The 13,855-nt window shown below is 41.0% G+C and overlaps 1 protein-coding gene across 7 annotated transcripts in view; it reads right to left on the reverse strand.

Moving 5' to 3' along the window:
- Nucleotides 1-587: 587 nt before the first annotated feature.
- The window catches only part of SPIN1 (spindlin 1), a 94,134-nt gene continuing 80,866 nt past the window's right edge, over nt 588-13,855 (reverse strand). For 4 of the 7 annotated variants that reach the window (XM_077299796.1, XM_077299806.1, XM_077299811.1 and 1 more), the window contains 3 exons: nt 11,283-11,536; nt 7,099-7,332; nt 588-2,455 (listed from right to left, as the gene is read on the reverse strand). In XM_077299796.1, coding sequence (XP_077155911.1) covers nt 2,256-2,455; nt 7,099-7,332; nt 11,283-11,536 — 688 coding nt within the window. In that variant the 3' untranslated portion in view covers nt 588-2,255. Of the gene's footprint in view, nt 2,456-5,857; nt 5,891-7,098; nt 7,333-11,282; nt 11,537-13,855 lie in introns of all 7 variants that reach the window. The other 3 variants (XM_077299789.1, XM_077299817.1, XM_077299822.1) reach the window with 3 other exon arrangements.

Genomic DNA, 13,855 nt, shown 5'->3' on the forward strand with positions numbered 1-13,855 from the left:
AAATAAAAATACAAATTTAACAGAGGACATTATATTGGCGGACATGGGGTTTTTCTGTATATACTTCACATAAAGCACACCTCTCCCAATAACTTCTACTATGAGAAATGGCCAACTCGCCTCCAGTAAATGGGGTGCTCAGACGTGTGGGGCAGTCAAGTCACATGGAATACAAGAAAGTAAGTCTTCACACCTTCTTATTGAGGACTGTGGAGGTATCCAACTATAAAGTGCCTGTGCACAGGATGTTTCTCCCACAAGTGGAGCCAAATTGTTCTAGGGAAAGCCACCTCGGGAAAATGCTGACGGTCTATTTCCTGAAGCGGATTCACATTAGGTTTTTTTTGTCATCTTTTCTCTACATTTTAAATTGTGGATTAGATCAGCTTCCTCTAAAGGAGAATGTTACTTTAAACCACTTCACAGTTTCCAAACCCTGAAGTGGTTAGAAGTAGTGACCTAAGACGAAACACGTGCACAGCAATACCATTTCGATATTGCGGTGCACAATGTCCATTTCTTGAGGCAGTTTTGTGGAGCCTTTTCAGGGAGAACCAGCCTAAAAACACATGTGCACGTACCATAACTCCACTTTAAACATTTTTATTCTATACATTGGGATGCAGGATTAATCAGTGTCAGCGATCCATGGTACACTAGGTTGACAATCTTTAAGCATACCAGCTTTCAAAAGCTTGAAGTTTATATGTTGACACCAAACACAATGGTTACATGTCATAAGATGATCACAAGCGCAAGAATCTTAGTGCATTGCCTTTTAGATGCTCAAAAGAAACATTTGGGGAGTGTAACTTCAACTCTACAGCTTATATGGACTAAAAATAATCATACAGAAAAATAGATATAAAAAACCTGTGCAAAACAAAGCAGAAGGGAGAAATCAGGTAAAAAAGGCATTAGTAACAGAAGTACATTTTTCCATATAAACCTGCTATTATATTACCCCTTTCTGTTAGAGCAGAACACATTCTAAATAGTGTGTAAGATCGATTTCTCTAGCCATTTCTTCATAATAGAAAAAACAAAAAAAAGGTTTGCATGTAACAACTTGGCATCAATATTTTTTCTTTTTTAGTACCGCCAAAATTTATTTAGATTTATTTTTTTTTTTTTCGATTTTACTACTAATTTCAAGAAAGTCACATGCTTGTCTGAGGCTGTAGATTGAAATTCTGTTTTAGGAGTGTGAAAAAAAAAAATGAAGTGGTAACTGGAATAATGTCATGTCGTAAGAGCCACTTATTTTAAATTTTAAAGTATTTTTCTCCACTTTTAGGATCAGAGAATTAAAAAAATAAAAATAAAAGAGAAAGTCACAATTATCATAGCACTCGAGATGCAAGTCACACAGCAGCAAGTGACTGAACAACAAAAAAAAAAAACCTATAGCCAAACAGATAAAGTGGAGGTCAAATACAAAAAAAACCTTAAAAGTAAAAAAAAAAAAAAAAATTGTGGGAAGCCTTGACACTTCTCACTCACAAGACAGACGTAACACTGGAAATATATTTTCAACGCACTTGAACTTGGTGCAGAATTGCCCCACAACCTAAGACAACATGTCCAGGGTAAAGCCAAAAGTTAGGAAAGGTTATGTCTTTATTTTGATATCAATACATTTTTCTCTCGTATACACAGCTGCACTAGTGTTGCCATATTTGATGTGGCGTTTCAGGCCAACTTCCAGCCTATGAACATCCCACAGATACTCAACTGAATTGCGCCAAATGTTTGGCAAAATGGTGGTGTGAACCGTAAGTCATTACTTCACAGTGCAATGTTTTTGCTGAAACTCACAGCACAAGTATCAATTACCCCTACTGCCTTTAACAAAGACGCTGGAAGCTAAAATAATGGACACCTACTTTACGGAAGTTAGACATACCAAACAGTTCTCTGTAGAATAAGGAATGGGTGCTTAAGAAATACAATTGTCCCAATATTTCTAAATCCGCATGGCTGGTCTCATCTTTGCGCTATGATACCTCCTGCTTTAAAAGATTTGTGTTCAAAAACTTAGTTTGCCCAAATCCAAACGGGCCAATAATGGAGAGTGGTTTGTTCCTCTGTCAGAGAGATGGATAAGCAGGTTGTTCAGACAAAACTTTTCCCTTTCTTTTGGATGCAACACCAGGGATTGTGGGTTCGCAGGAATATCTGAAAGCAGTGAGTCTTTCTACAAATTTTACATATATTTAGATCCACAAGTTTGGCAAGGGTGTCCACAATCCCACTTAGGATGTCTTCACCAAATCGTAGACATAAATATGGAAATCGTCATCAAACTTTATGAAGTAAACAGATGGTTTGGCCTCAACTTGATGGATAACCATGCCAGTCCTTTTTGAGCCATCTTCTTTGGCATATTCCACTTGTTTCCCAACCAGACTGTCAACAACCTCGCCTGGTTCTCTTTCAGCTGGAGGAGAATCATCTAATGGCAAGTATAAATGGAGAAAAAGAACATCACACAAAATTAGTGCAACAAGATTTTTGCTTTCTGAATGTACATGAAAACCTTATAAGTCATACCTAAACTTCCCATCACCAATTAAAGCAGGGGTGCACAACCTCTTATCCAATGGTCTCTAAAGGCCTCAATAAAACTTAACGGGCATTACCCTTTGAAATGTTTATGGAATAACCACAGTACAGTGGGGGGAAAAGTATTTAGTCAGCCACCTATTGTACAAGTTCTCCCACTTAAAAAGATGAGAGGCCTGTAATTTACATCATAGGTACACCACAACTATGAGAGTCAAAATGAGAAAACAAATCCAGAAAATCACCTTGTCTGATTTGGCAAGAATTATTTTGCAAATTATTGTGGAAAATAAGTATTTGGTCATTAACAAAAGTTCATCTCAATATTTTGTTATATATCCTTTGTTGGCAATGACATAAGTCAAACGTTTTCTGTAAGTCTTCACAAGGTTGGCACACAACGGTTGGTGTTATGTTGGCCCATTCCTCCATGCAGATCTCCTCTAGACTAGTGATGTTTTGAGTCTGTTGCTGGGCAACACGAACTTTCAACTCCCTCCAAACGTTTCTATGGGGTTGAGATCTGGAGACTGGTTAGGCCACTCCAGGACCTGGATATGCTTCTTACGAAGCCACTCCTTCGTTGCCCTGGCAGACCCATCAACGTTTCATTTTCAATGCCCTTACTGATGGAAGGAAGATTGGATGAAAAATCTCACGATACACGGCCCCATTCATTCTTTCATGTACATGGATCAGTCGTCCAGGTACCTTTGCAGAGAAACAGCCCCAAAGCATGATGTTGCCACCCCCATGCTTCACAGTAGGTATAGTGTTCTTTGGATGCAACTCAGCATTCTGCCTCCTCCAAACAGGACGAGTTTTGTTTCTACCAAACAGTTCTACTTTGGTTTCATTAGACCATATGACATTCTCCCAATACTCTTCTGTATAATCCAAATGCTCTCTAGCAAACTTCAGACAGGCCTGGACATGTACTGGCTTAAGCAGGGGGACACGGCTGGCACCGCAGGATCTGAGACCCTGGTGGCGTAGTGCATTACTGATGGTAGCCTTTGTTCTGGGATATTTTGCTCACCGTTATTGTGATCATTTTGACCCCACGGGGTGAGATCTTGCGTGAAGCCCCAGATCGAGGAAGATTATCAGTGGTCTGGCATGTCTTACATTTTCTTATTATTGCTCCCACAGTTGATTTCATCACACAAAGCTGCTTGCCTATTGCAGATTGTTTTCCCAGCCTGGTGCAGGGCTACAATTTTGTTTCTGGTGTCATTCGACAGCTCTTTGGTCTTCACCATAGTGGAGTTTGGAGTGTGACTATTTGAGGTTGTGGACAGGTATCTTTTATACTGATAAGGCTAGGTTCACACTGCGTTACAGCAGCCCGTTCAACACATACGTTAAACGGGCTGCTGTAACGCTAGTGCCGACTTTGGCAGCACGCTAGAGCAGATAGAGCATCTGCTAGCTCTGTCTGCGCTAACAGTGACGGACCTGGAAACACTGCAGCCCGCGTCTCCGGGTCCGTCACTCAATGACGGCACAACCCTAGAGCACGCCCACTGTGGGCATGCGCTAGCGATGCGTCCGACATTGCAGTCAATGGCGGCCATAACGGACTACGTTACACCGTGTTTATGCCACGGTGTAACGTAGTCCGTCTAACGGACGCCACTAACACAATGTGAACCCAGCCTAAGTTCAAACAGGTGCCATTACAACAGTTAATGAGTGGAGGACAAGTCTGTGAGAGCCAGAAATCTTGCACGTTTTTAGGTAATCAAAGACTTCTTATCCACCATAATTTGCAAAATAAATCTCGCAAAATCATACAAGGTGATTTTCTGGATTTGTTTTCTCATTTTGACTCTTAGGGTATGTGTCCACGTTCAGGATTGCATCAGGATTTGGTCAGGATTTTACATCAGTATTTGTAAGCCAAAACCAGGAGTGGGTGATAAATGCAAAAGTGGAGCATATGTTTCTATTATACTTTTCCTTTAATTGTTCCACTCCTGGTTTTAGCTTACAAATACTGATGTAAAATCCTGACCAAATCCTGATGCAATCCTGAACGTGGACACATATCATAGGTAGACCACAACTATGAGGGTGTCAATTAAAGGCCTCATCTTTTCAAGTGGAAGAACTATTGGTGGCTGACAATACTTTTTTCCCCCACTTTATATGCCATAAATGTCTTAAAGATACAGGTTCCATTACCAATGGTCTCACATCTGGAGAATGGGGGATAGTCTGCCTACAATTAGCCCCCATATAACTCTCTCCATTAATGGTGTATGGTGTTGTAGTTGGCTGCATTTCACGCTTCCCTCAATATACAGCAGTGTGAGCTACTGCTGTATCTCCTATATGACCTTCTGGAGTATTAATCAGCAGCAAGAGACCCTAGTCTTGAAGTATGCAGGACTCAGGTCTAGTTACAGAGATTGTGCTTTGCCATCCATGCACATGAACAGTATGTTAAGGGCCATTTCACAGTTTTCTCCTATATTCATTAGCCCCATCAAGACTTGTGTCAAAGCCCTCGCAAAATGGGATTGTGGCATATGCATCAACAGGCAATTGACTATAATGGTGCAGATGGTGTCACTGTGTGCCCTGCTGTGCAGAATTTTAAGCGGTATAGGGCAAATACTCCTCTTCCCTTGGACACTGAAACTACTGTATACAGAAGGTTGGGGGCCACACAGAATGGTATAATTGGACTCATGTAGCCACCCAGATGTACGTTGTGCATCCCTGATCTACAGAATAAGCCTTAGATCCATTTCTTTCTCTAGAAAATGCATTACATGACTAAATCTGGAGGAAAAAAAAAAAGAAGGTTTTTGTTGGACTGACAAGACACAATCAAATTCTTAAGCAGATCAAAATTCAGACTTAAAGAATCACTGACAGACGGTGAGGAAGAGGTTAATAAGAGCACAAAGTTGAAAAAATGGCAATCTGTGTAAATATAAGGCATAATGCACCCCAAGGAGAGGAGTTCTAGAAAAGCATGAAATAAAGGCCATCATCCATTTCCTTGCAGTAGAGCTGCATACACCTGAAGTGCACAATTCCTTATAATACATGAGTAGTAGTTTTAGGACAAAGAAATAACAGCATCAAGTGTGTTGTAGATTTTTCGCTCAAATGAGGTGTTATATTGTAAGAAATATAATAAAGTGGACACCCAGATTTTCAGCAGTTGGGACACTGCTGACTCTGGGTGCATTTCTCAGTGTAGCACAAATACACGAAATATATCTTATAAAGAGCCTTAATAATGTATATAAATAGGAACAAATGGAAAACGTATTACCTTTGTTATTCTTTGTCATGGATGAAGACTGTCCTAATAGGTATAATAATATAATTAATATATATTTGGAAAGGAGAACAATGAAATAAGATTGTCATCCAGTGATGGTGACAGACTGAAGCAAGGTTGCAGTTCATGGCTGCTTATGTATTTCGACCACTCATGTATTATACCAGGAATAAAAAGGATATCCAGACATACAAATGAAATGACAAAATTAAAATAGGTGATTTATTCCCTTTTGATATAAAACCAAAAAAATAAAATATACATATAGGTTATATTTTCTGTATTGCTTCAGTGTAACAAATGTCTCAGGAGAACTTTCATCCTCTAGCTCCTGCCCTCTCCATAGACTATGAGGAGCAGCAATGGTCATCTATCCCAGTAAGGGGAAAGTCTGTATTCCCTAAGTTTTGCTCTTGAATTGAAAGTACAGGCCACGAGGAGACAAGCAAAATTCCCTGATAAGAAAATATCAACTGTGTCATCTTATATACTATTGATTTATGGAACAAATCAAATAAGTAGTAATCCTATTAAAGTGTTTTTATCCTCCTAATATATTGCAATCATGTTATATAGCACTGTGAGAGCAGCATAATCAAGGATCGGGGACCCGGATTACAGTGATGTGGTCACTTACTGGGCTGTGTATTGCCATTTCAAGTGTTTTATCAGCAGACCACCACTATAGGACAACTGGCCTCATGCCAATGATTTGAACTATGAATTCGATCTTAACATGACTTGGGCCAATTTCTTTAAAAAAAAGAAAAATATTGATTTCCAATTAACTAATCCTGATTTGCACTATTAACTATAAATATTACTTTTTTAGAGTGCTAATCCTTTGCAGCCAAAGTTTCAGTGGTAAAGAACACCTTCAACCAATGATCTCTTTAGTCAATTGCTGGCCTCAGTAGTGATGTGTTATAGCCAGAACTTTACAGCTGCTGCCACATCAAGAAGCCCTATATGTAGTGACAACATCTGGGGCATTCCCAAAGATAGTTTTACTAGAATTCATGGCAGAACTTTGTAAATGGAAAGCCAGGCACAGATTTCAATTGCTGAGAGCTGTCCACATATTACTCAAGGGCTACTCAGTCTAAGAATGACTCAAGACAACAGGCTTCAGAAATGCCCACCGCTCTCCTCCATATAGCCAATAGATTCAGTTAAAACAGGTCTGTTATGCTTACAAAAAAAAAATAAAAAAATGAATACATAGGACTTACTTGAATCCGGCATAATGCGAAGATCCCCTTCTTTGTAGTCATCTAAAAGTTGATACATGTATAAGACAGGGTCCTTTTCATAGGTTATATAAAACCACGTGTTCATTATGGGCGCTCGTGCCAAAACCATCCCTCTCCATTCATCCTTGGAGCCATCTTCTGTTTCAAACATATGCTCTACAGCTTTACCAATCATTGTGTCTGCTAAATGAGCATCGCTGATTCGGGTTGATGCTTCAGTAGAAAAATACAAAAAGTCATTTCACAGAGAGGTTTTAGCCATAAGACTACAAGTAAAAATATAACACCTGTTTGTAAATAATAAAGCCAAAACCAGTGAATGTCATTGAAAGGTTTTCTAAATTTGTAGATGGAGTCACACCACTTAGGGTAAGTTCACACAGGGCGTTTTTGCTGCGTTTTTTTTGCGCTAATTTTCAGCTGCTTTTTACAGTACCAGCAAAGCCTATGAGATTTCAGAAATCTCATGCACACACATTGGTTTTTTGTTTGATCAGTATTTTGTGCTATGCTGCGTTTTTTGGACACAGAGCATGTCACTTCTTTCAGCGTTCTTGCTGCGTTTTTTCACCCATTGACTTAAATGGGTGTTGAAAAAAATGCAGCAAAAACGCAGGTATCATTTGCTGCTGAAAATCCAAGGACATTAGCATGGACAAAGAAAAAAAAAACGCACCAAAAAAAGGCATTAAAAAAACGCACCAAAAATGCACCTATACCTGCATTTTTGACGCAGCTTCTTTCCTGCCAAGATGATCAGGTTTTGCTGCAGAAAAAAAAAAAAAAAACAAAAGCAGCAAAAATGTCCTGTGTGAACTTACCCTTACAGCTATAAGGCCGGAGTCACACTACCGTACAATTCAGCTGAGCGCTATGTGAGAAAACATCACATCGGCCCAGTGTTAATCTATGGGGCAGCTCACATCAGCATTTCTCTCTCAGGCGTATTCGTCCGAGACTCGCCAATGCAAGCCTATGGGTGTGTGAAAAAAAACAAAAAAACACAAAACGCACAGTACTAAGACCATGCCAGTGCTGTCCGATTTCTACGCACTGATGTCCTTTGAAAAGATGGCAATTCATCTGCCACATACAGTAAAATCACAGAATGACAGGTTAGAATACAATAGATATAAAAGTGTTGTGTGCTCAGTGTCTCCCTGTGAACGCCTATTCCCTGTCTGACGACGCCACGAGCATGAGAAAGTTCTCCTGCTCATGGTGCTGTCAGACAGGTCCTGGGAGTTCACAGCCAATGAACTCACTTTACCTATCTAACGTCACTTGGAGAGCTGTGGGAAATTAGAACTTTCTCACACTCCTGATGCTGTCAGACAGGTAATAGGAGTTCACAGGGGGACACTGAGCACACGCTGCTCAGTGCGTCTGCTGGATGGCAGGTTGTATGGTCACATCATGCAACCATGCGGCCTGCCATCTAGATGTAGCAGAGCTAGACCAGTCATGGGACAAATGGATTATTTTTTCTCCAGAAAAATTAGGAATATTGTTTTTTTTAATTTTAATTCTCTTGCAGGAGACAATGGCGTCTCTGGAATGAGTGATATTGTAAGTAAGTATGTTTAATTAAGATTTATTAAAGGAGTCTCTTTTTCAATTAAAGGACTTTTACCGGGTGTCTGTTTTTATACAATGTGATTATGGGGTCAGTAATGGGGGCGTCTTATAGACGCCTCTTTATTACTAACCTCGGGGCTTGATGTCACCTGACAATACAAAGGTGACATTAATGTGAGCCCTCGCGGGCAGGGTCCTCTCCTCCTGTCCCAGTCATGACTCGTATTGTTTAAGATTACATGTGGAAAGGGGTATACATAATAAAAAAAAGTACAGTAATGCACCATGGAATAAATGGCGCTATAATAAATAATAACCCTACCAACTATTACCCCACTTGCCACCACTAAAGGGAAAGTAGGAAGAGCGAGGCTAAGTGCCAGAATTGGCTTATCTTATAGATGTGCCTTTTCAGGGGCGGCTGAGAGCTGATGTATTTTTGCCTGGGAAAGAAGGGGGGGGGGGCAGTATCCACGGCCCCTTCCGAAGCTATTAATATCAGCCCGCAACTGTCTGCCTAGCTTTTGCATTAATTATACGGGGGGACCCTACATTTTTTTTTCTTTATTGTGTGTGGGGGGCAGGGGGGGGGGGTCCCCCATTTTAATAACCAGTAAAGGTTAGGTATACAACCATGAGCTGGTATTAAATAGACAGGGAAGCTCCATGGGTATTACCCCCTTCCCCTGGCTATTAACATCTACCCTTAAGTCGGCTTTCCCTCTGCTGGTTAAGAAAAAAAATTAAGCGGGAGCCCACGCCTTTATTCCAGAAAAATAATCTGACATCTATATATCTATCTACTCTATGTGTATATACTGTATGTAATCTCTCTCTTCTACACTGTCAGGTCCCGATGTGATTTTACTGTAAGCGGCTGCTGAATTCCTGGCTTCTATTATAGACACACACCATATATATACCGTACTTTTTGGATTATAAGATGCACCTTTTCTATATCCAAATTTGGGGAGGAAATGGGGATGTGTCTTATAATGCGAATATACTGTACCTTACCAGTACCATCGATGCAGGTTGCAGGTGGTGCTGCGGGGGTGTGCGGCGGTGCTGCAGGGGCTCTGACGTCATTTTTGAAAGGCCAGAGCCCCTGCATTTCCATGATTTCCTATGCGGTAGACTGCGGGAAAATGGCTACCAGAGGCGGCGCATATGCAGATGGAGATCTCGGTACCAAGATCTCGAGAGATGAGATCTCATCTCCCGAAAACTCCATCTGCGCACGCGCCGGCCAATCTCCCGGAGTCCAACCACATAGGAAACCATGGAACTGCGGGGTCCCTGACCTTTCACAAAATGTCGGCAGAGCCCCTGCAGCACCGCCGGACACCTCCACAGCGGCGCAACGCATTTATTTTGACTCCAATCCAAGACTCACACTCTGGTTATTTTTTGTTGTGAGGGGAGAGCTTGTGCTCATTAAAACTATTTATTGAGGCGATACAGGCAACCTTAAACTCTATGCACAAAAGCTAAAATTGCCTTCCAACCCACATTTGGGAAGTAAAACGTTAGCTCACCTCAAAATTACTCAACTTTTTCAGACTAAAAAGATACACCATAAAAAACAATAATTAGTAGCATAATAAAAAGAAAGAATATGGGAAAGTTCAGTTGCTTATCGCGACGCCAGCCACGAAGCCATAATTTTACAGCAATCTATAAAGTGGCTAATCAGCGAGCAGACGTGTCACATAACACAATAATTCTGCTGTCCGACAACTTCACAAAGATCTTTGATCACAGAAGCTCAGTTTCACCTGCTTGTAAACCTCGGCAGATACCCCTGCTATTGAACGATTAGGTGAACTCAACACTGCTGGACCGTTTATAAGGAAAATGCACCTACTAGTATTTAAAATAATATACACTGTTCGGCTTATATATGTAGCGTTTAGATTGCGAGTGTCTTATGGCGAGAGCCACCATCTCAATTTTCTACATGTTTTTTTCATTATTGGAATATATCACATACAAGGTCATTATCTGGTAATTTCAAGCTGTCATATACAAATAGCGTTCGTTCACATGGTCTCTTGTCCAGTAAAGACAAAACTCGCTAGTGGAGTTGGTGGAAACTGACTCAGAAGCCGGTCCAACAGCAATCTATGACAGCTGGATGGGAGCCCTGAGGAATGCCTCTTACCTGACATCCAAGGCTCTGCTTTTGATTAGTCGGCCTGGGGCAGTGTCACATGTGGGTCATGCTGCAAACAATTATGTAACACCAAGCTGGCTAATCAAATGAGTCGATGATGCCAGCTACAGGGAACTTGTTACTGCGGGTAACTTAACTAGCATATTCATGGTAAATCAAGTTGGGAAAATACATTGCAGAGCGAGTGGTCAGTCAGTGCCATAGCGAGCCTTCAGCTACTGCTTTCAGTGCTGTGAGCGGTGACTGTAGCAGTGTCGACCCCTGTATGACCAAAAGCCAGCAGCTCCTGGCAGGAATAAAGTGAGTTTTCTCCCGGGTGTTCCACTTTCCTTTCTGATGTGGCAGGTGGAGCAGAACCTGCAGATCGATTCACACCAACTCTAGTCACCAGACATTTTACTGCACTTACCAACTCTATCCGGTAGAACTTCGAGAGCAGACACCCTTTCATCTTTGTGAAGCTCAAGTCCATATACACAGTCAAATCCGTCATATTTTATAAGATAAAGTGAAGGGTTGACCGGTACTTGATCCAAAACAGTTCCTTTCCATTGAGTTATTGGGCCACTGCCCTCTTTCCAGCCATGCTGTATCCTGCATCCTACAATATTTCTTCTTGGTTGCGAGATTGGTTTACTGGGTCCCATATTACTTCGATGTTTCCTAGAAATGATACAGTCTATTACAACATGACAATATTCTGTACTCATTCCATATCAAGTGATCCAAATATGAATATTTTTTTTATCTGACATCTTTAGATTTTTTTTATTTTTTGTTTTTATGAAGTACAACTTTAGTTAATTACAAATTAAAAGTTTAGAATTTTCTTCTTCATCAGTTAATTTTTTACAGATTTTTAAAGTTTTGAAAAAGTGCGGATTTTGGCCTGGTATGGCTTTACATTTTTTATCATATCTCGGGCTAGAATCAAGATATAGAGGTGGGAGAGGCATCTTTGTTCTTAGAACGGTACCGGCTTTCATTTGATATGTCACAAGACTGTTTCTTTATATTTTGTTTTGGAGAAATCAAATACAAAATTGATGCGCAATTGTGAAAAAAACGTATGTTTTAAAATTGTGAAAACATGCATGTGTGTTACTTGTGTTCTTGTTTATATATGTACAGGGATTCAACTTGGGATCTGTCAAATTTTTATTTTTTTTTAAGCCTTGAATCATCTGATTTTATGTTTGTGTGAGTTTCTTCCCTTTTTCTTTTCAAATTACAACTTATTGAATTCAACATTTATATGCAACAATAAAGAAACACAAAAAACAAATACCGAAGTGCCAGAATAAATACATCTTAATCATAACACAACTTACTCAGCATTTTCAACCTGAATGCATTGAACAAGCCAAAAGAAAAAAGGTGATCATATCCTCAGGTGTGATTTTCCAAATACAGTCTCATCCTAATTATATGTTAAAAACAAGATTAAAAGAACCAATATTTTTACCACCTATTTATACATGTAACAATTTTTTTTCTATTATATCACTAAACATGTCATTTATGAAGTGCTTAAGAAGAATAGTACAGTAGTTAGGCTACGTTCACATTTGCGTCGGCGACGCAACGCACAACGCAAACAAAAACGCAGCAAAACGCATGCACAACGCTGCGTTTTGCTACGCATGCGTCCTTTTTTTGCTTGATTTTGGATGCACAAAAAATGCAACTTGTAGCGTCCTCTGCGCCATGACGCGTGCGCCGCAGGGACGCATGCGTCGCAAAACGCAAGTGCAACGCATGTCCATGCGCCCCCATGTTAAATATAGGGGCGCATGACGCATGCGACGACGCTGCGGCGCCCGACGCTGCGGCGCAGAACGCTAATGTGAACGTAGACTAAAATCCTCGTTTGATAAAATATGAACTAATCAAACAATTAATAGTAAGTTTTTACACTGGCCTTCTATCATCAATGTGTCCCTTCTAGTGGGTGAAATGTGATCTTGTCCGTAAGCGCTTACTAGCAATGGCCATTTCCTTCTGTGTCAGAGTATGTACGGCCTGTCATGGTGTTCGGCTCCACCTGAGTCAATATCGGATTTTTGTTCACTTAAGTCTGGTTTTCTTGGATACACAAAGGACGGCGCTGGACCCGAAGGTGCAGAAAAGTCACTTCTACGTCTTCATTTTCACAATTTTTGGAGAGTCCAGTAGCCGCCACCAGCGCCAATCATATTCACAGGTCACATAGCCAGTTATCTTGTGCCGCCTTCTACCACTTCGTCGACTTCACTGTCTTTGCTGAATGAAAAAATCCTTGTTTTTATTTCTGTTTCACTACATGGGATGACAGTCCGTTATTGCTGAGTCCCTGTGATGGGTTCTGCTTCCTGTAACCGATGTTATAACAATCTCTCCTCCCCTTCGTAGTCCTGGTTTGTACAATACATGAACTGATATTAAGAATATTTTTCTCCCTCCATTTGAGGAGTTGCCTGGGTGTTAAGATTTGGTGTGAATATGGCCTCTGGAGGCCCGAGCTGCCGGCCTGTCATCTGCTCTGCATTTTGACTGTCTACCCCTGGTCATTCTCAGCCCTTAGGCCTGTCCCACACGTCCAGATAATTCCGATACCGGAAAAATCGGTACCGGAGTTATCCGTGTACGTGTGTCCGTGAGCTCACGTAGGCCATCCGTGTGCCGACTGGGTACCACACTGAGCATGCAGGAGACAGCGCTAGAGATAAGCGCTGTCCCCCCCACGTGGTGCTGAAGCAGCCATTCATATCTTCTCTGCAGCAGCGTTTGCTGTAGAGAAGATATGAATAATCCTTTTTTTTGTTGTTTCTCGTGTTTAACAAAGATCCCTGTCCCCACCCCGCTCCCACCCCCTGTGCGCCCGCCCGCTGTTATTAAAATACTCACCCGCCTCCCTCGCAGTGTCCTGTCCTGGCCGCACCTTCTACTGTATGAGTGGTCACGTGGGGCCGCCGATTACAGTCATGAATATGCGGCACTCAG

Source organism: Ranitomeya variabilis, chromosome 1, assembly GCF_051348905.1.
Source record: "Ranitomeya variabilis isolate aRanVar5 chromosome 1, aRanVar5.hap1, whole genome shotgun sequence".
NCBI classification, from domain to species: Eukaryota; Metazoa; Chordata; class Amphibia; order Anura; family Dendrobatidae; genus Ranitomeya; species Ranitomeya variabilis.